General features: G+C 47.7%; 1 protein-coding gene across 1 annotated transcript in view; it reads left to right on the top strand.

Annotated features, from left to right (window-relative positions):
- LOC142772303 (uncharacterized) overlaps nt 1-23,753 on the top strand; it is a 64,863-nt gene extending 41,110 nt beyond the window's left edge. Inside the window, exons 8-11 of the mRNA XM_075874504.1 lie at nt 3,523-3,595; nt 6,805-7,017; nt 9,513-9,784; nt 23,376-23,753. Of these exons, the coding sequence (XP_075730619.1) occupies nt 3,523-3,595; nt 6,805-7,017; nt 9,513-9,784; nt 23,376-23,753 (936 nt within the window). The remainder of the gene's footprint in view (nt 1-3,522; nt 3,596-6,804; nt 7,018-9,512; nt 9,785-23,375) is intronic.
- Nucleotides 23,754-27,468: the final 3,715 nt, after the last annotated feature.

The following is a 27,468-nucleotide window of genomic DNA, read 5'->3' as shown; positions in this document are numbered from 1 at the left end:
CTGGTGGTCGTCTCGTAGAATCTCGTTGCCACCAAGGTACGGCAGTGGGTCGTGGCTGGAAGGGCGTCGCCACAAATGTCGGTGGAGGACGACAGACCACATCAGCGTAGCTCGCTGGATGTGGCTCAGGATTTGGCGCGGGTGGTGTAATGGCTTGCCTCAACTCCTGGCGGACGATTTCGGCAACAGATGCGACCGGCGGTTGGGCAGGGGGAACGCAGAGGGCCCGAAGTTCCTCACGCAGTATTTCTCTAATCATTTGTCGCAGGGAACTATCGCATACGGCAGTGTTCTGAGCTGCAGCACTTACAGCCGTGTGGTTCTGCAGGCGGTCAAAGTGTCGGCGTCGTTGTTGCAGTGCGCGCTCGATGACTGTCGCCTCTCTTATGAATTCATCTACAGTTGTAGGTGGATTTCGTACGAGGCCCGCAAACCCTTGTTCCTTAACACCCTGCATTTGGTGACGCACTTTCTTCGCCTCGGGCATGTCAGGGTCAGCTCGTCGAAACAGACGGATCATACCCTCTGCGTACATGGCGGCTGTTTCATTGGGTTTTTGCACGCGTGCCTCAATCACTTGCTGTGCGCGATCCCGTCGGTCCGAGTTCAAAAATGTAGCGAGGAGCTTTCGGCGGAAGTCTTCCCAAGATTGGAATGTAGCCTCGCGGTTCTCATACCACGTGCGAGCGCTATCTTCCAGTGCGAAATATGCATGGCCAAGTTTGTGCTGTTCGCTCCAGTGGTTGGATACAGCGACCCGTTCGAACTGTTCGAGCCCGTCTTCGACATCCTCGTACTCTTCCCCACGGAAAACTTCAGGAACGCGAGGATGTTCAAGAGTTACCTGCGAAGGAAGAGTGGTCTGCGATGGCGGGATAATCGTGGATGTCGTAGGACCTGCCATGCTGGAAAGAGGTGGAACAAGTGCGGACTCTGGACTTAGGCCTAGTAGGCACCGACTGAATCGGTGCACTGGAGTCGTGACAATGGGCTGAGTCTCTGGACTAGGTGAACGGGTCCGAGTAAGACTGTCCTGCATCAGGTTGTAGGCTCCAGCACCTCCACCAGTGTCACGACGTCGAAACAGAGGTCTTACGGCAGAAACTGAGACACCAGAAGCACGCAGGTTCTTTTAATAGAACGCGCAAGAGAGTTCTTCTTTTTCATCCATTTCATTGTACTTCATGGCACATGCACAACTGTCATTGTCTTTCTTTTTGACAAGCACGTGACAATATATTACGCATGTAGAAGCACCGCCATCCAGCGGACATTCCAAGGACTAAACGAGAGGTGGCACACGCACACTTTCTTACGGCTTGCGCTTCATGTCTACTTCCCACCTTTAACCACCTCGAGTTCATGGTATATACTAGTTTACTGTATTTATGGCACTGCGGCCCAACGCTCGCTGAACCTTTCTCAAATCAAGGAGGTTACGCCCAGCGAGTATAACGTACCAACCCTTTCTTGTCAGATAGTGCTCAATGTACATACCAATGGCTGCTAATGGGGAATGAGAGACAGGAGAATTCGGCTTTTAGTTAACGCGCACGCTGCGAATTTTTTTATTGTTCAACAACGCACAGGAGAAATCTCTCACCGGCACTACCTTGCAGGTCACAACGTAAGACTGGTTACGCACTTCGACTACGACGAGGGACGAACAAGTGCCACTTTAAAAAGGTTCGCCCCTAAAATAATCTATTGTAAGTCACAACTAAATAACGAAACGAACCCACAGTGTCTCTGATGCATTCGCCTAAGAAGACTCCAGGTCTCTTTAGCCAATCTATTAATCATTCTCTGCAACCTCATGTAAATTTATTTATGGCTGCACTAAAAAACAAATACAATAGAAGAGACTTGCGCAAGCTGGCACACCTCAGTGTTTCTGCAACACCGGCCCCCTCCCAGAGCTGTCTGCAGCTGACGCGGTTCGGCACTACCTCAGGGACCGGAGACACTGCAAGCTGTCTGCACCACCTCCATCATGGGCCAACAATTACGAAACCAATGCAGAGCGACGGTGTCATGTGATTACGTCATAGTAGTCAGTCATAATAGGTCAAGTAATAAAGACATCACAATTTTTGTGTCTTTATCCTGACGTCCTATTTGAACGTCATTACGTGATAATGACTTTTTTCATCACTTGTATAGGGGCGGCTGATAATGAACTGTCGCATTTATTAAGGCATCTGAAACTTTTGCTTAAGAACAGTGAAGATCGACTTTAAAAGCCACAAAGTATTGCATGAGCAATAGGACTGGAAGCATGGCATAGCACCGCGCAGATAAATCAATGATTTTTTTATAAAAGCAGGGAAAAGCAATACAAGATAATTGTTGGCCCTCGTCAGTAGCACAGATTCCATGCAGTAATCAGCTCAAGCTGACTATTAGTTTGAAAAATGCAAAGCCATTTCAATATATCTTCATGCAAAGCCATGAAGTTTATAGACTGAAGACTTTTTGTGTGTGCTCAAACGTTGCAGCCAGTGCACTCACACGACTCAATAAAGTGACACCAAAGTTCAAACTGGAGATGCGGTGTTCATTCAGTTATTTGACATGCATAAGGTTTTAGGCGAGATGTGACTGGCATCCATTACGTAAAATATTTTCTATTTCAAGCGCAAAGAGCGCCCAAAGCTCATGGGCGCGTTTCCGGCCATGAGGCATCGACAGCATTCTGACATGTTCAGCAAACTCTTAGGTCACGCCTCATGCGCCAAGTGGTGCTGAACTAGCAGCGACGACGTCAACAATTTTAGTGTTGTCATCGTGGTTTCTGCACGTGGTGCCGTCTGGCGGTGACGCCTGGTTGCCTGGCAACTACTTCATTCGTTTGGTTTTGCTTGGTTTGTGCAGCAAGTTCAGGCCAATCTTGCGTTTTCGTTGTGCCGCTTCGGGTGATTCACTGTGGAGTCATGAGTGCAAATGTGATCATTTGAAGCTACGACTATCGCGAACATGCACATGGCGTCCATACGTCCAACCAGCCAGCTGGGCCCAAGCGTACGTCTCCAGCTGCCTCATCGCTGCTCAGTGCAGCGTCAATTTCAGAATCACCGCTCAGGAGAATATTGAACCGAAAATGATTTGCCGTGCCGCGAATTGCCGCTATTCCATATTCCATACTGTTTTCATCGTCACTTCTGGAGGCTGATCCACGGTGGTGAGGAGAGTGGGGTGGCGATGACACGCTTATACATGATGCGTGACAGCAGACTAAATGTTAACTGGAACATGCGTCACCATTTCGCACAAAAAAGACCACCAATGAATATATGTTATGAATCGTGCATGCCATAAGATTACAGAATGAAATTTATGTACCTTGTTTGATTAAGTCATATTCGGTATGTGAAGCCCTAAAGGAAGCTTTTTGCACGAAAAAGCATCCGCCTGAAGAAGTGCTGCAGATAGCGAAAGATAAACGTGTACCACAATCTGGCTAATCGACCATCGATAAATTCAAAGCACGTGCACTGTTGTTGTCTTGACTCGATGGCGCAGGTGACTCCCCTACAGTGTGGTCCAGGCGTTGAGTACATCACCATCTACTCCAAAGTGGTTGAGCTGCCCTCTGGTGAGCACACGTTGATACATTTCCAGTAGTTCTAACAAGATGTCCAAAACGTGGAGAACGATTTGTCGATAGTGCTGCGAGCATGGAGAAGAGGTGAAAATTAGACCATTTCCGTGAAGGGACCCCCTGATGGATGCGAAGCAGCAGCGGTGAAACAGGCATCGATGTGCGTGCTGGAAGAATGGTTTTAAGCGAAAGTAGGTGTAGCATTCGCAGATCAACGAGCCGGAACAGTGTTTTCACTCGACGTGCGGTCGAGCGGTGCGCGCGGTGTAGAGGGTGAAGCGAGAGAAAAGTGTGTTGTGAGCGGGCGAAGGAGCCAGCAGCTGCGGGTGCTGCTGCGAGCGTGTTGTGGTTGAGGGAAAGAGTGACGTCAGCGTGAACCTGCGAGGGAAGCGTGCAAGGGGAGCCTGGCGTGTACGCACCGCTGCGACGTGACCTACTTGGCACCACTCCAACACCTGCGGTGAGGAGCATGCGTTGCGGTGCGCTCGTACGCACGCACGTAAGTATGGTGTTACCCACGGGACTCAGAAGGCTGCTTTGCATCTAAAAGAAAGGAAGGGACATTACGTCACGTTGCCAACTTTGGTAAGCCAACCCTTTTTGAAGCCAGCCATGTCAGCCCAACACGTGACTTTCTACGTTCAGATCACGCAAACAGCGATATTTCCTAGACTTCAGGGTGCCACACCCTGTAGCTTTCAATCCAAACGCGCTTGTTCGACGTAGACTGGCTGGTTTACACAGAAGGTTCAAAATCGGAACGCCACCGAAAGTACTAGAACTTACAGCATGCTCAGACCTCACGTGTTGGGCCGGCATGGCAGCCTTCACTTGAATTCACTCGTGTGACGTAATAATTCCTGCTTTCTTTTTCCTTCTTCCATGGCGTCAAGCACTGTTTGGCTTGTTCTTTTTTTTTCGTGTGTAAATAAATCCCGCTGCATGTAACAGAATTATCGGTAGTAATGCGCAGGTCTTCTTGTTTGTTTTTTGTCCTTGTCGTGCAATCACTTTCCTATTCAATTCGCAGACAACTAGGGAGCCATCTCAATGCAGGGAGCAAGGTAACACTGCTTTTACTTGTGTCAAGAAAAAAAATTGGCAGGTACTACGTACAGTGGGAATGGATGATATGGGAAGCACGACTGAGGAAGGTTCATATGCCACTATAAAATCAGCCTAACGTTACGAGGCGGACTTCAATTATGCCATACTTAATTTTTACGTCATGATTATCATATGTTTGTGCCTGTAATTTGTGTTCGTCATCCATTCACGTCACGTAATACCCAATTTGGTATATGTGAAGCTCGGGAAATGGCCGCGAACACGCTATGAGCCTAGCGTGTAGTCATATCGTTATATCACACGCATGCAATTATTATCATGTTTGGGTGTGTCATTTACCTTCGTCGTCCGTTCGCGTCACGTAATACCATATTTGTTATCTGTGGAGTTAGTAAAACGGCCGCGAGCGCACCATGAACATGGGATGTAGTCATATTATTACATGATACGCATGTCATGATTATCATGTTTTTTTCTAGTCATATACCTTCATCAATCATTTGTGTCACGTACTAACAAACTTGGTATATGGGAAGCTAGCAAAACGGCCGCAAGCCCATCATGAGAGTGGCATGTAGTCATGTTCTTGATTGACACGCATGTCATGGTTATCATGATTGCACGAGTCATATACATCCGTATTCATTCGCGTCACGTAATACCAAGTTCTATATACGAGTATGTGAAGCTAGCGAAACGACCACGAGTGCCCTGTGAGGGTAGCATGTAGTCATGTTTTAATGACACGCATTTCATTAGCATGTTTGGACGTGTTATCTTCGTTGTCCGTTCGCGTCACGTAATACAAATTTTGGTATGTGAAGCTAGAGAACAGACCACGAGCGCACCATGAGCGTGGCGTAAAGTCATCGGCTATGACTTATATAACGTAAATGTCATGACTTCCACGTTCGGGCCTGTCACTCATGTTCGACATGCAGTCATTTCATACTATACCAGTTTTGCAATATGTCCTGTGAACGGAACCACCGCAAGAACAGCAACACCACGACATGTAAATCTTGATATTCATGACATACATGTCATGATTTTCATGTTATGACTAGTCACTTATGCTCGTCATAGAGTTATGTTATGCCATACCAAATTTTATATACATCCCATTATGAAAATGACCAGAAGAGCTAAATGTCCTAGGCGGCGAGATAGATAGGTAGAGAGAGAGATATGGTCAAAGTCGGTGAAGTTCGCAAAGAAATGGTTCGCACCTTAAAAAAGTACCAAAGCGAATTCTTTAAATGTGGAGCATTTCTTAGTCACACGTACACACCCAAACTGTGCGTCTCGTGCTGACCCAGGAAAAGACCCGCGAAACTGTCACTCCCCTCCCCTCGCCTGGCAAGGCCGACAGAGACAGCGTCTGCTAGAAAAAAAAAAAAAAACGACTGATCGCTCTGCACAACCATTCGCTGGCCGCCTCGTATATGTAGGAACTGGGTCGCGAGTTGAGAATTCAGTCAGGGGCGTCTGTCTTTCGCTTGACGTTAAAGGTAACACTTCTTCTTCATTCAATAAATAAGAATATTAAAGACAAAATAACAATTGAGCATTCTTAAAGCATACCCAATTACGCAACATTCATGCGATACTCCAACCCTCTTCGACGTATTTACTCGCGTTCCCCCTGAGTTAATGCGTTTTGCTTCGGAACACGTGATGGGCAAGCACTAGAGCTGTGTAAATAGCAACATTCTGGGCAGGAAGCGAATCTGAATACGAAAGTTTCATACGAATTGAATCCAGTATTTGTGCAATATTTTTCAAATGTCCTTTCGAATCTTTTTTGGTCAAAACTACAGAAACAAAAAAATGTTGCAGAGGGTCTCTAAGCACATTCTAAAATTTTCATGTTTTTCTTTGTCTGCCCAACCCCGATTGGACGTGCATCAGTGTGAATGCTTCGGAACACTGGATTACATTGTAAGCTGTTCTTGTGTTGTTCTTCTTGTATTGTTCTTTTTTACAAATCTTCTTTTTTTACAATTGGTTATTTTGAGCTTGTTTTCGTGGTTCTTTTTTAATCAGTGTTAAGTAAGCAGCATGGTAGAATTTCTTAGCTGATTTGCAAGGCATCTTCACCATCATCGTGTACCTGAAATTTTTGTTTTGTGCAGCTCTAGAAGGTTCCGGGGAGCCGACCGGCGAAGCCCTGCGGAGTCGCCTGCTGTGGCTTGTGCTACTCCCGCTGCTGTTTGTTGCAGCTGTGTTCATTGCGCTGGGTGCCATTTGGGTGCGGCGTCGGTACAGGTTGGCACGCAACAAGCCGTTCATCCTGACCTCACCCCTTGCTACGTACCGCAAGTATCGAGTGGATCCAGGACCACCTGGTCAGTAGTTGTTTGGCATGTGAAACTGATAAAAAATAAGTATATTCGTGAAAAGTACTCTTGATTATGAAAGTTAAGCTCATACATTATATTTCTCGTAAGGAAAATAATCGCAGATGCGAGTGGTGGATGCAGTGTTTAAATCGGGACACATGAAGGCTATTTTTCCCGAACACAGTGGTGCTGTGAATTCCAGGCGCAATTTCAATTTTCAATGTAGGGGGAGTGGGGCAGAGGGCAGCCAAAGGAGCACCGCAAACCTATTTTTGGCAGCGGTTCATGCAATGTATTGTTGGCTTAACCAGAAACTCAGATAATGTAAACAGCTTTCCTAAACACCAGCATTAAAAAAAGAACACAAAAAACAACAAAAAACAGGACAGCCATGGTAATGCATGACCTTCAAGATGAACTTTCTGTCACCTATCCGTGTTTCCAAGGGTTCGGCTCCAAGGTATCGAAAGCTCTTCCCTTAGGTTGCAGATATGCGAGATGTCTATGCTTGAACATTCTCATGCTTGAATGGTGTTGTAAAATTTACGTGAAACCCTGAAACTTCCAGAAAGCTTATGATACGGCGGTAAGGTTAAACATAACTGTCCCAACGCGCCAGTCACGTGCATCAACCAAAGCGTTGTTCTTCCCTACCTGAATAAAGAGTACCACACCATACCCCGAAAACTTACCCTGCAAATGAGCGTAACTGTCCTCAATTTCAGCAAACACTCATGAGGGACACGCACTAACGAGTCTTACAACAGCGTGTTTTAGGCTGCATGCAAAGTAAAATTTTTATGCGGTAAAGGAAAGAAGTAAATTGCGTATAAGTATTGATAGTTCTTGGCTTTGAGCATTTCTGTGTGTATATTTGGAGCGTTTGCAATGAATGAAATTGAGTTGCAAGCACCAGCAGTGGCACAGAAAAAAAAAACTTCATCTGACTCAACAAATCTCACACAAAATTCCACACAAATCACATGCTATACGTGCCACTAACAACACTGTAAGTTGTGCTCCATTTATGGACACTTTTAAATGCAACAGCAGTCTAGCCACATTGGCTTCTCGCACTCGCGTCCGTAATGGAGCGTTCCTACTGTTGGTACGGCTGGCGCAATGCATCATTGCTTCTGTTGATGTGTTCACTTGCTAGGCTTTTTACAGTGAAGGCTGTTGTGAAATCACAATAAAGCTGGATTCTGATGCCGTAGTTGTCCACCACTGCCGCCGTCGAAGACGTTTGTGCACAAAATGTCTTACAATGACACAGCAGGTACCACGCTTTTCCGAATAATGACAAATAATGGCATAGTAGGCGCTGCCCCACCACACAATAATTATTATTTATGGCGTGGTGGGTACCCTGAGAGTTTACTTGTGCCAGTTACCCAAATAGTTTGTTAAAAAGGCTCCAAAAGGCTTCTCTTCCAGCTTTCGCTGTCACTGTGCTGCGCGTTCTGCAATGGCCTAGTGGTGCTTTTTTAAACACCTTAACAATGTCTTGTGTTACGTCTGTAGAACAGTTTCACTGCTGACGATTTGTTTCACGCAAAGAAACATGAATTAGTTAGGAGGCGTTTCTCGAGCGTTTGTGTCACAGCTATCCAGGGTCCGTCTCAACACATGAGCTTCTGTCACAGCTCCAGTGCATTCGCGCGCGTTAAGTTGTCGTTTTCAAAGGCGACCTCTCAATTACTTTCCCACCCCCGTATTCACAAACGCTCCTCGACTCGACTTTCACCCTTCACTTGACGGAGTTGAGCAGTGCGCCACTGCTCGGCTGAAAATGACGCTACGCTACTCAAATATCGCAGCAGGTTATTCCTGATATGCAGTGACTTGCCATTATTACAGATGGCGCTTTCATCGGCTTTCTCAAGTGAAGGTGAAGCGTTGAGTGAAGTGATGTTCTAGAATACGGGGGTGAGTCCCCATAGCAACACGGAGGACACCTTATCTCTGGCGGTTGCAGTTACCGTGATGTACGCTGGTGGCGCTCCAGTCTGTAGATCGCGGGTCCGCACTCCGGAACGACATCGTGATCGCGACGGTCGTTGATCCCGCATTTGTAAAGCATTGCTGAACGCACAAGTGGAACTACTTCTTCAGTCGCGGAGACGATCAGCTGCCACGCTTCGGCTGTGTAGGCAGAGCTTCTACGGATTTCTTAAGTTAATTTTATCCGACTATAGCTCGGTAATGTAAAATCTGTACCAAACAGCTCATAAACAGTACACAGAAGCGACCACACAACATGGGTGCTGTGTTGTGTGGTCTTTTATGTTGCCTGTTTACGCACTGTTTCCAATAACTGTGCGTACTTACTAAAAAAGCCCGCCTAGCCGCCTTCATGGAATATATGCGGAAACGTTCACACAGATCCCATCGGCAACGCTTTGCAAGAACAAAAAGTTTGTTTGTACAAGGTTGAAGCGTGGGCGTCAGTTTTGAGCTGCGTTTCGGAGCTCAGTGTGTGTTTTATCCCAACTGTGCAGTGGTGAAAGTTGTGTACTCACGCGACAATGAATCTCACGTGGTGGCGGTGTCCCGGTTGTGCGAACTGCTGCGACGAGAGCTGGGCTTCCGAGTGGAATGGGACGAGGCAGCCATGCACCTGGCGCACGTCACACCTGACTGGGCCATAGCCATGGCCCAGCTTCCTTGTCCCCAATTCAACTCGACTGCCAAGACGGCCCCTACGGTCAAGATGCTGGTGATCGAGTCGGATGGAGCATTGCTCAAGCACCAGGCCTACCGAAACCACAAGGTTCGCTTATCCAATCACTTGTAAAATTTGGCATAGAGACAAATGCTGATATAACAATGCCTTATTGTATGGCCATGTCTCAAAGAAGAAAATGAACGTGATATGTTTGTTTTGTGAGAAAGGAAAAACTGGGCGCTCCGGTTGACGTTGAGTATTTCGACACTACAGCCAACACGCAGTTCATCCCTGCGGTTCCCTCTATGCCTAAATGGCACCCCTGTATTGACACGCCCTTGTGAAATTGGCCGTTGTCATTTCCTTATCCTCCTTTTCACTCTTTGTATTCTTTTCTGCCCCCCCCCTTTTCTTAATTCCCGATGTCACTGAAGCTAGGGTTAACCTTCCGCATGGTAAAAAACTTGCCCATTTGATATTTCTCTATGGTAACAGCATACAACGATTGTAAGGTGCACTGGCATGCATGTTCTGCGACGTCTCCATAGCATGTAAGCTCTTGTCTCTGCATTTTCAAGCATACGAAGTTATTTTCGCTGTATTTCCAAGCACAAGCGTGGCTCTGTGATATAATACCTGCTTGCCACGTAAACCGCCTGGATTTTATCCTCTCTCGGACCCGGCAGTATTTATTATTTATTTTGTTTGGATCTTTCGCGGTTTTTGTGTCAGACAAAATGATTTATCGCTCACAGCTAAGGACCTCCGCGCCGACACCGACGCCAGTGTTTCTGCAAAAAAAAAAGCTCTTTATTGCTATTCCTTTAACTATTTCCAGCACGGAGTTCACCCCTCAGGTAAACACTTTTTCTTCATTTTTTCGCCTTTTGGGACACGTGAGCCCCGCGTGTCGTATTTTAAATGGCGCACATTTTAAAGCTTTCGGCAATCCGACAGAGATGACGCTACTTAATTCGGACTTCAATGTGGCATGTAATGTTTGCTGTCTTTCGGCTGCCGTCTTCCTAAGGCGCGGTAGATGGTGAACCTGATATATATATATATATATATATATATATATATATATATATATATATATATATATATATATATATATATATATATATATATATGTGTGTGTGTGTGTGTGTGTGTGTGTGTGTGTGTGTGTGTGTGTGTGTGTGTGTGTGACGCTATGATGAGTCGGAGACGTGGCCTGGCTCATACGCCATGTTTATTCTATTCTGCACTTCTTCCTTCTCGGCCTCTACCAATCATCGCTTGATACGTCACACGATTCTCCCTCCCCCCGAAAGAAGGCATGGATTACGAACGAGAAAAAGTAAACAAGGCAAGGTTGAGAAGTCGCAAATGTCAAAATGCACAATTGGTTTCATGTCCCAGTGGTGTTCCGTAAACTCGCAAAACTTCAGAAATGAGTGCGGCAGTCCGGTGAATGGGGGAGTTCTGGTGGGCGAGGTTGGCTGTGGCGTTCTGGAGATGGTAACCGTGTCTTGCAAAACTGCACTGACCATGACATTACTTGAGCAGCTGCGAGGAACGAACAAGGTTGGAAGTCCTTGGAGCACTTGAAGGTCGAATGTCGTAGGCGCCGAATCCTCTGTCGTACGCGCTGTATTTTGTGTCGCGGCTGAGACAGAATTAGTGCTTGCAGCCTGCGTGTACAAGAACTGAAGTTCAAGGAATTATGTCTATGTTCGTGCGTTGTACAAATTATAACGTTGTCTCTTTCGTAGTTTTCTGTGGCGTTGGCTCCGTTGTCGTAAACTAATGGGATGGTGTCTGAATCTTTGCATGGTAGAACTGGTAACTTCTTGTCTTGTTCGGTGTTTCCTGAGGTTTTGGAGCTGTAATCTTAGGCGCAGTCTTGATATTTTGTGCCAAATGCATTTCTGGCGCCGATTCTTTATGCGAAGTTGCCTCGCTTCTTGAATTTGTTTTAAGAGGCTTGCTTTGCGTCGTCGTCCTTGTTGGTGTGTCCGTTGGAGTGTCTGTGATTCACAGACTTGCTTTTGCTGGCGTTGCTGACGTTGCTGTGGACCATATTGCGGTGGAAGCCCTTCTCGAACATCGCGCTGGTTTTCATGTCAACCTGATGGGGTATCCAGTCGGCAGCTGGTAGTCTTTGAGCAGTTGTCATGCCATTCAGGCAATGAAGATGATGCTTCAGAGTTGATAGAAAGTTCTTCAGAAGCTTTTTCTGCACTGTTCACTACGAGAGGCTCTTGCGCATGGCAGCGTCTGACGTTCGATGTGCCTAACCCTTCAGTGTTGCTTCGACTGTCGAGTGTGTATGCACGGGGCGGTGATGCATAAACCCGTGCGGAAGGAGCATGGCTCAACTGGGTATTTTCTCGGTGTGTCAACTCGTCTATCGTGAACATGATGTCCTTATGAGGCAAACGGTGAGCGTCAGGAACGCTTGAAGAGCCGCGTGATGAAAAACCGGGTGGTGGACCACGTATGCGAGACGAAAAATGAAGTGCATGAGGTGGGTAAGCAACGTCTCGTGTCGTGTGCTGGAGCGACGACTTTGAAAATACCGGCTTTCGTGAAGGGAAAAGCGCTTGACGGTTGGGTTTTTCCCAATATACGCATGGCCTTCTGTAAATAAACGCATGTGCCACTTTGTCTTGAGCCACTTGCCGATTCGCGCTGGGCTTTCGAATGGTTGAGGACTGCTTAGGAAATCGACGATAGTGTGCGGTTGTCTCTAGATGGTTGGCAATGAGTAGGTCTTCGCTATAGTCATTAAAACGGGTAATCATCTCCTCTTTGATTTTTTGCCATGACTCGTCGTTCTCAAATATGTGAATTAGGTAAAATTTGAATGCCTCACCGGTGACGTAGTCGCTGAAGTTCGTAACCATCTCCCGTTCCGACCAAGATGCAGCGGTAGCGTGGAGCTCGAACAGGTTGAACCAGTCCTGTACGGGTCCATCGTCCGCTGATCCGGTGTACTTGGGGATGTCGAGGTCAGCCGATGGTTCGGTCATGGTGCTGGTCGATGTCCTCCTAGGTGATGATTCGGTAGTCAATGTACGGTCAGGGCGTCTTGTGTAGAACTGCGTCGATGATGAGACACTGATGAAGTGGCTGGGAGGTCTTCATCCTGTCGACTCGTGTGACGCTATGATGAGTCGGAGACGTGGCCTGGCTCATACGCCATGTTTATTCTATTCTGCACTTCTTCCTTCTCGGCCTCTACCAATCATCGCTTGATACGTCACATATATATATATATTATGAAGTCTTGGTTTAGATTACCTTTATTCGGCCCGAGGAACCGGCAGCCGACAGCTACGATGAATGAGCCAAGATGATCATGCTACGCGACAACGATGAGGATGCATGAGCCACACATGATAATAATGATAATGTACCGGTGAAGAGGATGCGTATACTAAATGCCCACACCAATTCCCCCCACATGAAAGCGGCCAGCCTGGCCACGACAAGTCAAGGGGACAAAGAACGTCGCATGAAGGGCTTCATGCGACGTTCTTCATACGGGAGACATGGACGACCTCTGTAGTTCGATAACGGTGATCTGCTGGGGCTACAAGTGGCGTCATGCGATAATTCACTGGTGAAGTCTCTTCAAGAACTGTGTACGGCCCGATAAACCGAGGCTGAAACTTGTCACACAAACCAGGTGTGCGAACAGGCGTCAAAAGGAGCACTTCGTCTCCAGGTTGGAAGGATACAGCACGATGCGATTCATCATAAACTAGCTTTCTGTCTTGCTGTCGGGCTTCAGTGTTTATACGAGCACGTTGGCGGCACTGTGCGAGTCGTGAAACGTATTCCTCTGAAGAGGATGGAGATGAATTCGCTTGGCAGGTAAAAAAAGAGAAAAGAGACGTCCAGGAAAGAAGTAGGGGAGCATCCATAAACTAGGTAGAATGGCGAGTAGCCGGTTTTCCGCTGAATGGCCGCATTGTAGGCAAAAGTGACAAATGGTAGAACGACGTCCCAGTTTTTGTGGTCTGGTTGAATATAGGCGGCGATCATGTCAGCAAGAGTGCCGTGGAATCGATCAGTGAGGCCGTTCGTCTGGGGATGATAACTAGAGGCAGTGTTGTGAGTTGTGCCGGAGGCGTGAAGAAGTTCGTTCACTAGTTGTGAAAGGACGGCCCTTCCACGGTCACTGAGCAACACACGTGGAGCACCATGACGCAGCATAATGGCTCGGAGGAAGAAATTGGCAATTTCAGATGCAGAATCAGTAGTAACGGATGCCGTCTCGGCGTAGCGCGTCAAATGGTCGATGGCTGTTACTATCCACCGGTTTCCAGCAGCACTGACTGGGAGGGGGCCATAAAGATCGACGCCTACAACTTCGAATGGTGTGGCTGGGCACGGAAGAAGCTGTAATGTACCGGCGGGAGCAGATCTTGGTAGTTTTCTACATTGGCAGGTAGTGCAGGACCCGACGTACCGAGCTACACTAGTGGTAATGCCTGGTCAATAAAACCGACTTTGAAGGCGATCGTAGGTTTTATGGTAACCAAGGTGACCAGCAGTCGGATGGTGATGAAGCGCTCTGAGGACTTCGGACCGAAGCGATCGGGGTAGAACGGGAACCCAGCGCTGACCGTCAAGATACTAAATTTTGCGGTACAGCACCGAGTTGTCCAGCTTAAATTGCGAAAGTTGGCGACGGAGCCTTGAATTAGGTGGACGGGAACTGCCAGTGAGGTAGCCTATTATACATCGACAGTGTGGGTAAGCCAACTCCTCGAGAAGGAAAATCGTGGGGGTCGTCCGAAGGCAGCTGGTCCATAGAGGCGAGAGAGGAAACCGCCGTAGACGTGGACTCCGAGGGCGTGTTGAGCAAATTGATTGCGGAAACCCCGACTGGAGTCGCTGGTAGGGGGCAGCGAGAAAGAGCGTCGGCGTCACTATGCTTCCTGCCACACTTGTATACGATCTCAAAATCATATTCTTGGAGGCGTAGAATCCAGCGTCCGAGGCGTCCCGACAAGCTCTTGAGTGTCGAAAGCCAACATAAAGCGTGGTGGTCGGTCACAGTTGTGAAATGGCGGCCATGAAGATATGGACGAAATTTCTGTACTGACCGAACGCTGGCGAGGCACTCCTGCTCGGTGATCGTGTAGTTCCTCTCGGCTGCGGAGAGGACGCGGCTGGCGTATGCAACGACTCGCTCTCGCGAAGAGTTGTCGCGTTGCAAGAGCACGGCTCCTAAACCGCGGCCGCTAGCGTCTGTGTGCAGGAAGGTCAATGCATCATCGTGAAAATGAAAGTACAGGGTCGGTCGTGAGGGCACTCTTCAACCTGTCAAAAGCCGATTCACATTCCTGAGACCACTGAAAGGGCATACCAGAAGCAAGTAGCTTATGAAGTGGTGCGGCTATGGAGGCAAAGTTTTGCATGAATCGCCGTGAGTAAGAGGCGTGACGAAGGAAACTTCGCAAATCTTTCTGTTTGTCAGGGCGAGGGAAGCGAAGCACTGCAGCAGTTTTATCAGGGTCTGGACAAATTCCGTCCTTGATCACAACATGACCGAGTACCCTTATAGATCTACTGGCGGAATGCCACTTTTTGGTGTTAATTTGAAGACCAGCGCCCGCAAGACAAGTCAGGACCTCGTCGAAGCGTTGCAGATGTTGAGGAAACGTCGATGAAAAGACAACAATGTCATCGAGGTAACATAGGCAAGTCTTCCATTTCAGGCCACGCAGCACGGTGGAAATCATGCGCTCAAAAGTTGCGGGCGCATTGCATATACCGAACGGCATAACATTGAATTCGTATAGGCCGTCCGGGGTTTCAAACGCAGTTTTTTCTTTATCATCTTCGTGCATAGGGATTTGCCAATAGCCGGAACGCAAGTCGAGGCTCGAAAAGTATTCAGCACCTTGTAAGGAATCTAGGGCATCGTCGATGCGTGGCATGGGGTATACGTCCTTCCTAATGATCTTATTGAGTGCTCGGTAATCGACACAAAATTGTACGGAACCGTCTTTCTTACGCTTACGCACCAGGACGACGGGCGACGACCAAGGACTGGTTGAGGGTCGGATTATCTCCCGTTGGAGCATATCGTCTACGTTTTCTTCAATGATTTTTCGTTCGGCTAGAGAGACGCGGTACGGACGGCGGTGCACAATGGATGTTCCGTCGGTCTGAATACGATGTGCTGTAGCGGTTGTCTGGCCCAGGGAGGATGAATGAACGTCAGAGGAGTTTGCATGCTTTTCCAACAAATCAAGCAGCTGCTGCTTCTGTGAGACTGCCAAGTCATTGTTGATGGCTGCTGTAAAGGCCGAGGAAGCAGCATGATCTGCAGGATGGCCTTTAGCGGAGACAGGGGTAGGAGGCAAAACGAACACAGGCTCCAGATCGGCAACGCAGGCCACAGTAATGCCCCGTGGCAGTAAAATTTTATCTTGTGTGGTGTTGGTAGCAGCGAGGACAGTTGATCCATTGTTGAAGCGAGCCAGACCTGATGCGAGAGCTATGCCTTTATTCAGGCAACGCGGTGACGGAGTGACCAAAATGTCACCATAGTCGACGTCGTTGGACAAAACTGTGACTAATTGATGTTCGTTTGGTAGTAACTCGATGTCTACAGCAGCGATGAGTCGAAGTGGCCTGTAGGTTTCGTCGTTGAGCTAGTAGTGGTCCGTGTCAGTAAGATGGACGACACGTTATGCACAACAAATAGCCGCAGAAGCAGAGGAAAGAAAGTCCCAGCCTAAAATGAGCTCATGGGAGCACGGGGATAGCACAGCAAATTCTATATGATGAAGAATTTTGTCGATTAGTACACGGGCAGTACAGAGAGCGGAAGGGCGAATCATTGTTCCTTGGGCTGTAACCAGTGTTGGTCCATCATAAGGCGTCATGACTTTTCGAAGACGGGCACACAAATCAGAACGAATAACGGAAAACGCAGCCCCAGTATCCACCAAAGTATCAACGTCCACTCCCTCAACTGTGACCGCAATCATATTGTAGGGGCGCGCTGGAGGAATTGGAGTCCTGTGTTGGAATGCAGTTTGTCCTCCAAAAACTGCATCGCTTAGTTTTCCGCACGCCGATCAGAAGTAAGGGAAGCAGGCTGAAGAGGAGCGACGGTAGGGCGACGGTGAACAGCGTCGGGTTGATCGGTGACTACTGCGCAGTTCACCCGATGCTGGCGGAGATGGAGACCGAAGCGGCGGTGTCGAATAACGGCGGCCCTGGTACAAGGCTCCTGCGGTATAGTCCCGTTCGCGTATGTCATACCCTCGGCGCTCATCTTGCTGGCGCTTGCGGCAAAAGCGTGAAAGGTGACCACGATAGCCACAATAATAGCACGTAGGCCGAGTCGATCAATAAGGAGGGTAGTAGCTTGCGCTAACTGCACCGGGAGAGAGAACAGTCAGAGGGACCGATGACGGCTCAGGCGGTGGTGATGAAAAGCTCGTGGGAAAGCTTGTGGGAGGTGCGGCAGCAACCGACGCGTACGTTCGTGGCGGGGACGTCGAGCTGACGGTGTCTGGTGGCGCGGCGGCGGTGTGCGGGAACGATGGGAGAGTACGAGAGATAGAGGGCTGCAGGTTGGCCATCCATGTGGGTCATGGACGTGAGCTCTTCCATGATGACATCCCGCAATTACGTTGAAGAAGACTGAATGGGACACACTGAAGGTAGTGTTAATCCCTTTGATTCTAATTCTTCGCGTATAATCGCCCTTATCGTGTCTCGCAGGTTTGGACCAGTCGTAATACGGGCCGCGTCACTGTCTGGATGTAGGCGCATAGACTCAAGTTCTTCGAGGCGCTGACAGGTTGTCGCAACGTCAGCAACGGTAGCTGGATTCTGGATTGCAAGGGCACTGAATGCGACGGGTGCAATTCCTTTAATAAGCTGGCGCACCTTGTCTGATTCTGTCATCGGTGTGTGAACCCGGTGGCAAAGTGAAAGAACATCCTCGATGTAGGCTGTATACGACTCCCCGATGTGCTGTTTCCGAGTCGCGAGAGCTTTCATTGCGGGAGCCGCACGAACAGCCGGTGTGCCAAAGACATGGCGAAGCTGATCTTTGAAAGCTGACTAGTCGGGGATGTCGATAAAGGGGTTGAGGAACCACGTCTTCGCGACACTCGTGATGTAGAATGACACGTGAGCGAGTTTGTAGGTGTTATCCCACCGGTTAGCAGCGCCGACACGTTCGAAATCGTCCAGCCATTCCTCCACATTTTCCCCGCGCATACCAGCGAAAGGATGGGGCTCACGCTGGAGGCTGTTGATGACGTGAGAAGGCACGGCACGCGGTGGTGGAGTGGGAACGGCTGCAGCACCGGCCTCATCTTGGTGCGACATATTTCCGGACACCTGGCCCAAGCGGCGACCTGAACGTAGCTCCAGGGGGTAGAGGGGTCGAGAGGATAGCAGGGGATCAAACAGAACCTCCACCACGTATGAAGTCTTGGTTTGGATTACCTTTATTAGGTCCGAGGAACCGGCAGCCGACAGCTACGATGAATGAGCCAAGATGATGATGATGCTATGCCACAACAATGAGGATGCATGAGGCACACATGATAATGATGATAATGTACCGGTGAAGAGGATGCGTATAATAAATGCCCACATTATATATATATCATATATATATATATACATTATATATATATATACATATATATATATATATATATATATATATATATATATATATATATATATATATATATATATATATATATATATGTATATATATATATATATATATTGTGAGGAGGTTTATTAGCCGTTAAAGACAGCGACGAGACAGCGTGAAGCCGCGCCAGTTATAGCGATGGCAAAGGCGTTCATATGTTTTGAACACCCCGGCGTGGCCACATCGCCTTTCGTCGTGAAGAGAGGCGCATACCTGCATACCTGCGATCGTAACGCGTGTGGAATGACAAGTAGCCACCGGCGGCCATCAGCAGAGTAGTTGCGTCTATGGAGAAGTTGATCGCGGATGGCAAAATGGTAAGCTTGACGTCGTAGGGATCCAGATACCGGAAGGTTGGGCGTTCCGGAAGAAGAGATGCGATCCACGGGTCACGACGTTGTTCGGTGACAATTGAGTCAAGATTTAACGATGACAAGGTCTGGAGGCACGTGTTTCCGCACGTCGGATCTGGTGGCAAAGGTGAGCGGGACAGGGCGTCAGCGCCAGAGTGTTTGCGTCCGCAGCGGTATACGATGCGAATGTCGTACTCCTGGATGCGGAATGCCCATCGCGCAAGGCGGCCAGAAGGGCCTTTCAAAGTGGAGAGCCAGCAAAGCGCGTGGTGATCAGTTACTAGATCGAACGGGTGGCCGTATAAGTACGGCCGGAACTTTCCAAGCGCCCACACCAGAGCCAAACACTCTTTTTCTGTCACGCTGTAATTAGTTTCGGCTTTCGTTAGAGTGCGGCTAGCGTAGGCTACAACGTATTCTGAATAGCCGGGCTTTCGTTGAGCGAGGACAGCACCTAGCCCGACGCCGCTGGCGTCGGTGTGCACTTTGGTAGGAGCCGTCGGGTCGAAGTGGCGAAGAATAGGTGGGGAGGTGAGCAGACGGCGCAGAGTAGTGAAGGCAACATCACATGCAGGGGACCAGGAGGAGAGGTTGCCCAAGCTGTTCCTCTTGCGCACCACGAGCCGCCTCTATCCAGCCGTGTTCACTGCCAGCGTGTCGCGCAGCCGGTAGGCCCTCCTGTCGCCTATCCGCCAGCCGTGCAGCCTGTGGCCGCACCCCTAACGTATGCAGCGCAGCCTGTGGCTCCTCCTGTAGCCTGTTTGCAAGTGATGCAGTCTGTAGCAGCGCCGTTCACATATGCAGACGCTGTGCGTATGCTTCCGCAACTACCCCGCACCTCCACCAAATGTGAGGAGGTTTATTAGCCGTTAAAGACAGCGACGAGACAGCGTGAAGAACCATCCAGCGCTCGGCCAAGCAACAAACCGAAGCACGAGCCGAGAGAGCCGGGCATTGGCGATGCTGCTTGCTGCAGGCACATCTTCTTCTTCACAATATATATATATATATATATATATATATATATATATATATATATATATATATATATATATATATTGGTGGCTCTAAAGGGCGAGTGAGCGCCACGCCACGCTCTTGGAGTGAACGAACACAGCAGACGCGGTCGGTACAAACCAAACAACATACACACATTTATTTAACTAATTTACAACAACGATATCCGCCGAATCGTTACATCAATCGTAATTAACACGCTACCATACAAACAACATAACACAATGAACATACAATAACATGACAAGCACAATAACATACTCAAGGCGGCGTCGCTAACGCTTGACTTACCACGAGGGCCCCCGGCGCGCAGACCCGCGGTATGTAACCGCGGTGCCACGCGCCGAGTGCCCACGCTAGACAACCGTTCGCGGCAACCGCCACGCGCGGAAGAGAGTCGCTCAACTCTCGCCTGCCACCAAGGCTTGCTTACGCCAGGGGTCACTGCCGGCGCTACCACTGTAACAACTATGATGATGATAGTGGTACTCAACGCGAATACAACGCCAACTATCACCCGGTGGTTGTCACTTCGAAATGCGGCTTTTGGGCGATACAGGTGCGCCACGCGGCGCAAACAACTTTACAAGGGGCGTCCGCACCCCCCCCCCCCACAAACTAAAATGGGCAATTCTTTATATCCGAAGCATTTCTTAGCGAAATTCGTCGACTTTGAGTCTATCTATGTATCTATCTATCTATGTATCTATCTATCTATCTATCCGCCGACGACTTTTAGCTCTCCTGGCCGTTTCGATAATGGTATCAATACTAAACTTGGTATGGCATAACATGACTTGAAGAACATATGTGACTAGTCATAACATGAAAATCATGACATGTATGTCATGAATGTCATGATTTACATTTCATGGTCTTGTAGCTCTTGCGTTAGTTTCGTTCACACGGCATGTTGCAAAACTGGCATGGTATGACGTGATTGCACGCCGAACACAAGGGACCGACCCTAACATGAAAATCATGACATGCGTGTCTAGTAACAACATGACTACATGCTACGCTCATGATGCGCTCGTCCCTTTTTGCTAGCTTCAAAAGTGTCAAACTCGGTATTAGGTGACGCGAACGGACCACATAAGTTAATGACACATCCAAACATGATAATCATGACATGCGTGTCATGTAATAACATGACTACATGCCGCACTCATAATGCGCTTGCGGCCGTTTCGCTAGCTTCACACATGCCATATTTTGTATTACGTGACGTTAATTGGTGACGAAGGTATGTGACTTGTGCAAACATGATAATCACAAGATGCATGTCATGTGAGAACATGACTACCTACCACAAATCAAGGCGCCAATACATTTCGACGTCACGCGGCGCGCGTGCTGGCCGGCGTTCATTTCGTCACGTCACGTCGGCGTTACCAAGCCAGGCGCCGGTCTTGCCATATACTCGCAGGCGTGCGCCGCGCAGCGTTGCTTTAACGCATGCGCGTTTCAGCACGTCCAGTGTCCCTTCGTCACTAAAAGAGGGAGGCACAGTGTTGTCTGGGTAACGCATCGGGGCGATATGAAGCATGTCGCATTTCGCATCGGTTGCCGTCGGGCTGCGCCGACGGACGCTGGTCGCGGTGGTCGCGCCTGACGTCAGACTATAGAGTGCTCGCGTTTGGCTAACGTAGCGTAACTGCGCGTAGCGTGCGCGCGCGTCAGCGCTACATGGGGGTATATTCGGCCCTTCATAACGCGCTTGCGGCCGTTTTGCTAACTCCACATATACCAAATTTGGTGTTACGAGATGTCAATGGATGACGAAAGTATATGACTGGTGCAAACATGATAATGCTGACAAGCGTGTCATTTAAGAAAATGACAACATACCACGCTCATAGCGTGCTTGCAGCCGTTTCGCTAGCTCCACATTTGCTAAATTTGGTGGTACGTACGTGACGTCAGTGGATGACGAAGGTATATGACTGATGCAAACATGATAATCCTAACACGCGTGTCATGTAGGAACATGACAACATACCCCGCTCATAGCGTGCTCGCGGCCGTTTCGCTAGCTCCACATATACTAAACTTCGTATCACGTGACGTAAACAAATGACGAACAGAAACGACACATTCAAACATGATAATCATGACAAGTAAATCATGCACGGCACCATTTACCTCCACCTCGTAACATTGTGCTGATCTTAGAGTGACATATCAACCTTCCTCAATAGTGCTTCGCATATCATCGATTCCCACTGTATGTGAGATCTGCCAATTTTTGTTTATTGCAAAAAAGTTATTTTCTGCAAAAGATTTCGTCATTTTTTATAAAAGCCTGCTTTTTGCCAGAAATGAAGTTATGTGCATGAAACAGTTAACCGGTGATTTTTATAACAATTTCTTTATCGAACCTGTGATGTGTGGCTACAAAACGCGTTATTTGTGGCCTGGTTAGGGTTTCTGTGGCGCCAATGCATGTGGAAGCGCTTCTCCGTGGACGTGCAGGATCGGCAGCGGGTGTGAGCTAAACTATGCCGGAGACGCTGCTTCGGTGGCATGCAACAGGCCGGGCCTCTATGGAGAGCCCGACCTGTATTTGTAGTCATCAATGGCTGCTGTGGCAATGGACACGTGATGGTGACAGGGACGCGGCATGAGTGTAGCTTCGTGCGGCGTTGAGCGAACGCGTCAAGTGAGCTCTCCTCTAACGATCTCGCTTATTGCCGACGCGAGATCAGACGGCGAATATTCGTCAACATTCGCCACGGCGGTAACATTCGGTAGGCGACCGAACTTGGGAGTCATACGTCACATCTTCAAGGTCTCGAATGTGAGGCACTGGGGTATGACGTCGGTTACGGTGCGAAGGCTCTCTTTGCCGATGAAGAGGTGACTTACATCCTCTGCAATTTTTTTAATAGGTGGCCAACTATGTCTTCCTCAAACAAGTAAAGGTTTGATAGTCTTTCAGAGGTTCAAGACAGTCTCGATGTAGGCCGTGCACGTCTCTCTTCGAATATGGGCACGTAGTAATGGCGTTGGTTCTACTTCCTTTCTCTTTGCTACAGAGTCTTTGAAACAATTCCCCATTTCAGACATGAAGTGATCCTATGACATAAAGGTGTCCTTGTGGCTCTCATACCACACGAGCGTCTTTTTTGTCAAGCAGAAGACCCCATTGGGCAGCTCGGTCGTCATGTCCCCTTGGTAGTATTGGCTCACTCATTCACAGTGCGTAAGGCAGTCGTTCCCATCCCTGCCAGATTTGCCACCAAAAATGTGCGAGGCACTCTCAGGTCCCTACGCAACCAAGTACAAGCTACCACCAAAGTTTGTACTGCTGGTACTGGTGCCTGTGTTCAGTGTCTCTGCTCGGATCTCACCAACCTAACGGGTGATTCATTTTTATCCGGTTTCATTTTTATTTAATTAAGAAAAATTACACTATACTTAAGAAATCACAAATGATGTCCGCTGTTCTTTTCTTAGTTTCACTATCTGTATGTGTCATTTGTTGTGTTGATTTATGCACGTACTACAATGGCCTTTGGCGGCTGTAATGTTTCACCAGATAAGAGCTATGTCTGGTGAAAGGTTGTTAGCTTACCTCTGTTGCCGAAACTTTAAGCTTTGTACTGAGATAAACTACTTTCCACTACAGGATTTAGGCCTGTTAAGTGACAGCAACGTCGACGAGCTGTACCATACAACATATGCCGCACTGCTGTCGAACCACGCCCAAGCCCTCGGTGACTACTGCCACATCATGGTGGCCAGGCTGCCATACACCACGCTGCCTGATCGCCTCGACCTAGTGCCTGAGAAACGCTATCAGCTGCCGGAACACTTGCCTCTCCTTCTCCAAGCTCTACTCTATAAAACAAAGCTGCCGGTGACTGGTGCAAAATCGGCGCTTCGCTCGGAGACATACAGTCGTTTTAGCACTGCTCTGGCTGATGCTGGAAAATTCCACAAGGAGAAAGGGTTTGCAGAAAACAGCATCTGCGCAAAGCTGCGGGCCATTCTCGCCCAATATTGACCACACTGTCCTTTTGATAGATTTCTTTATTGAAGTATGTGCTGGTAGGACACTTGACTTGAATGTCCATACAACAGAAGTTTGTAGGATGATGGAGGCTTCAAGGGATTAGAAAACACCTAACAGAAAAAATTGCTGGAGCCAACGCTTTTTCATCGAGTTGGCTTGCCCCATCAAGTGGTTGAGCACATGTTTTGTGACGGTGACATTGTGTCTTACATAATTTATCATTGCATCATTTAAATGTAACATTGTGTCTTACATGATGTGTCATTGCATCATTTGAATGAGGCATTCTGTCTTACATTATTTGTAATTGCATCATTTTAATGTGTTGTGCCATTTTTACAAGGCTTGAGGTGGTTAGTGTCAAAGATAGGCTTCATGCTAGACGTAGTGGCCAGAAAATAATTCATTCTTTTGTGCGGGAATGCGTCAACATTTTTCATTTTTCTGCGGGAATACGTCTACTAATTTGGCAGTAGTTGCATGCCAGTTGACGGGTTTTCTTCAAACGCCATTTAGCATCAGTTTCATAACAACCATGACCCTAATGTAGACACATGTTTAGATCGAAGTAGTGCTCTGTTCTCAAATGATCACTTTTAAATGATATTGTCTTTCGGGCATGCTCATTGGCAAGTTGAGGATACGTCGGCAAGTACGTGCTTCATCACTGGACAAGCGAGATGCTACAACACACAATGAAATGGTGTCACCAAAAGTTGTCATGTGTTGATACGACCCCAGATTATGAGCTCTAGCTGGGCACTATTGCATATTGTTTAAATACCCGTTTATGCCTCCCTGCTGGTGCTTGTGCAAGAATGGAAAGACATCCATTTTGTAAAAGACAGCTGCAACGACATAGTCTTGGTGACGTGGCAGTTGCATTATATTGCAGCATTTAAGCGTGTTCTCTATTGCAGCTATACACAGCTGCTATCAGCACAGTTTGGCCTAACTGCACAATGGAAAAGTTGGTTTTTGAACTTGCTTAAGCACAGCAAACTGCTTGCAGTAATTCCGTAGTTCCGATGAAGGTGGATAATAACGATGAAGGTAGATCCATGAATCTGTCTGTGTGTTCGTTCATCCATCTATTGAGCACTCCAAGTACCACCATCTCGCATCTTTTCATCATATATTCTCCATATAGAAGCACCGCCATCCAGTGGACATTCCAAGGACTAAACGAGGGGTGGCACACGCACACTTTCTTACGGCTTGCGCTTCGGGTCTACTTCCCACCTTTAACCACTTCGAGTTCATGTTATATACTAGTTCACTGTATTCATGGCACTGTGGCCCAACGCTGGCTAAGCCTTTCTAAAACTAAGGAGGTTACACCCAGCGAGTATAACGTAGCAACCCTTTCTTGTCAGATAGAGCTTAATGTACATGCCAATGGCTGCTAATGGGGAATGAAAGACAGGAGCATTCAGCTTTTAGTTAACGCGCACGCCTCGAACTTTTTATTGTTCAACAACGCACAGGAGAAATCTCCCACCGGCACCACCTTGCAGGTCAAATTGTAACACTGGTTACACACTACGACTACGACTACGAGGGACGAACGGCTGCCGCTTTAAGGAGCTTCGCCCCTAAAAACAGAATACAAATTTGCGTACTCATTGATCTTCACCACATTATACTTTGTCAGTCTTTTCTTCTTTCTTCACTGATGACATCTGCAGAACAAGTTCATTTCAAGTTTGTCTGCTTTTTCACGCCCTATGCCTTAAAATTTTAGTGGCTTTTCGTCTAAGAGCTGAAGCAGCATTTATTTTAGTGCGTCAGTGGTGTTAGACCTGCAGGTAGAATTTATAGCGATCCTTTCAAAAAAGGTCGGTGTGCTCCGTTGTACGATACTGTCTGGAAAATACAATCAGTCCACGTAAGTTCACTCCATGAAATAGAGAATGCTTGTGTTCTTGCAACATCTTGTTACGCACCAATGTAACAGAAAAATACAATTTCGGGTATTTTGCATCAGGGAACTGCGCAACATCTCCCCAGAGGGCCTTATCTCGTCATTGCGGAGAAAGCTGCGGTTAGCGCATTGAGAAGTCAGGAGTGAATTGAAAAGAACCAGAAAGACATGTAAAGAAGGTATATAGATTAGCAGCTTATGAGACGGAAGTGAGTGAAGGCTCCTTCAGCTTTGCCTTCGAAGCTCGGACGTGCCACCGTAATCGAAGCCTGTTTGCACGTTCTGAAAGGCACGCCCCGCTAAGCTGGCCCGTGGACAAGCAACCATATTGTGATATTTTGGAAGTCTGTGCGCCTAACGCTGGTCGTTTAAATTTCTTCTGGAATGTATACACCAATTTCAAAATGTGAAGTTAAGCGCCTACTGTGCCGTATTCCGGAATTTCATGAATTAATGTAGGAACCAATGCGCATCTGCACAATTTGTTGATGCTGTGGCCAATGGTGTTAAATACGCCTTACGACCACCAACTCGAGGTACAGTTCACATGATAGGGTGCCCGGTGCCCGTATAACGCCCGTGTGAGGTTATTTTTTCAAACCAGTTTCAAGGTTCACTTGCCTCTGGGGTAGAACAACTAACAACGTGTAGAAAGCCCGTACGTTCAATTGCAGCCTGAACTTCCGGTTTTTATTGCAATAGAAATTACATGGACACTCTCGGCTGAATTTCGCAGCCGGCGTCAGCGTCGATGTCATGCACCGTATATGTATACGTATCAATATATATGGAAACGCAAGAAAGAAAAAAATGAAGATGACGACTAGGGTGCGAGAAATCGAACGTTGGACCACCGCCTCATGAATGCGAGGCGTTAACCACTGAGCTACCGAAGAGTTTTTTTTTTCTTTATTACCGGTTTCGCACAAGGTACACACATCAATATAAGTCACTGTAAACAGTAACATACAAACAGAAGTGATGACAAAACAACCGCGGAACTATTAGTGATTACAGTGCTAAAATTCCTTCAGGTTCACCAGGGGTTCGACCCTGGAGAGCCATTCCGGAACAAAATCTTGTTTTTTGAGTATATCAATGTACTGAGCAATGCTTTCGCGGAACAGCATACGGGCCGGACGCCTGTCAGGGTCGCAGTAGTAACCGGCCATTCTTGCCAGCCACAGACAATGGAAGCCAAGCAGCATTATAAGATCAAAAGGCAGTCACTCCTCTCTTTCTACTGTTAAAAACCTGATACCCAGTGAATGTAAGGGAAGTTTCTTTTTTAGAGTTCTCTGTAAAACATCCCAGAAGTAAACCCCTTCCCAACAATGCAGAAAAACGTGATCTATTGTCTCCGGCTTTCGGCAGATCAAACAGTTCGAACCCCATGGCATATAAACTCCTCTATCTTCTAAAAAAGTCTTAACCGGTAGTGTTCCGGAGTGTAACTTAAAGAAAAAGCTTTTTGCACTAGGCTGAATTTGCATTTTTTAAACACGCTTAAGAACATCATTGCCTTCACCCCCGCTATTAATTAACCTATACATAGGAACTGGAAAAATCATGTCGCATATGTTTTTATGCAATTTCTTTCGCCCGACCGAAGAAAGGTATTCATTGGAAAACCGAACTGACGAAACCGGACACTGTCTGCAACTTCCTTAAAGAAACCTCGCGTGGCTCCGGGCATGCTTGCGGCGCTAACCACAAAGTTAGGCAGAACACGACAAAGGCGTAACTGGCATACTGTTCTTAAGAAGGGGTGTTGAACATCTC

The sequence above is a fragment of the Rhipicephalus microplus genome, chromosome 9, assembly GCF_043290135.1.
Source record: "Rhipicephalus microplus isolate Deutch F79 chromosome 9, USDA_Rmic, whole genome shotgun sequence".
NCBI classification, from domain to species: Eukaryota; Metazoa; Arthropoda; class Arachnida; order Ixodida; family Ixodidae; genus Rhipicephalus; species Rhipicephalus microplus.
This window is presented reverse-complemented; position numbering and strand designations above follow the sequence as displayed.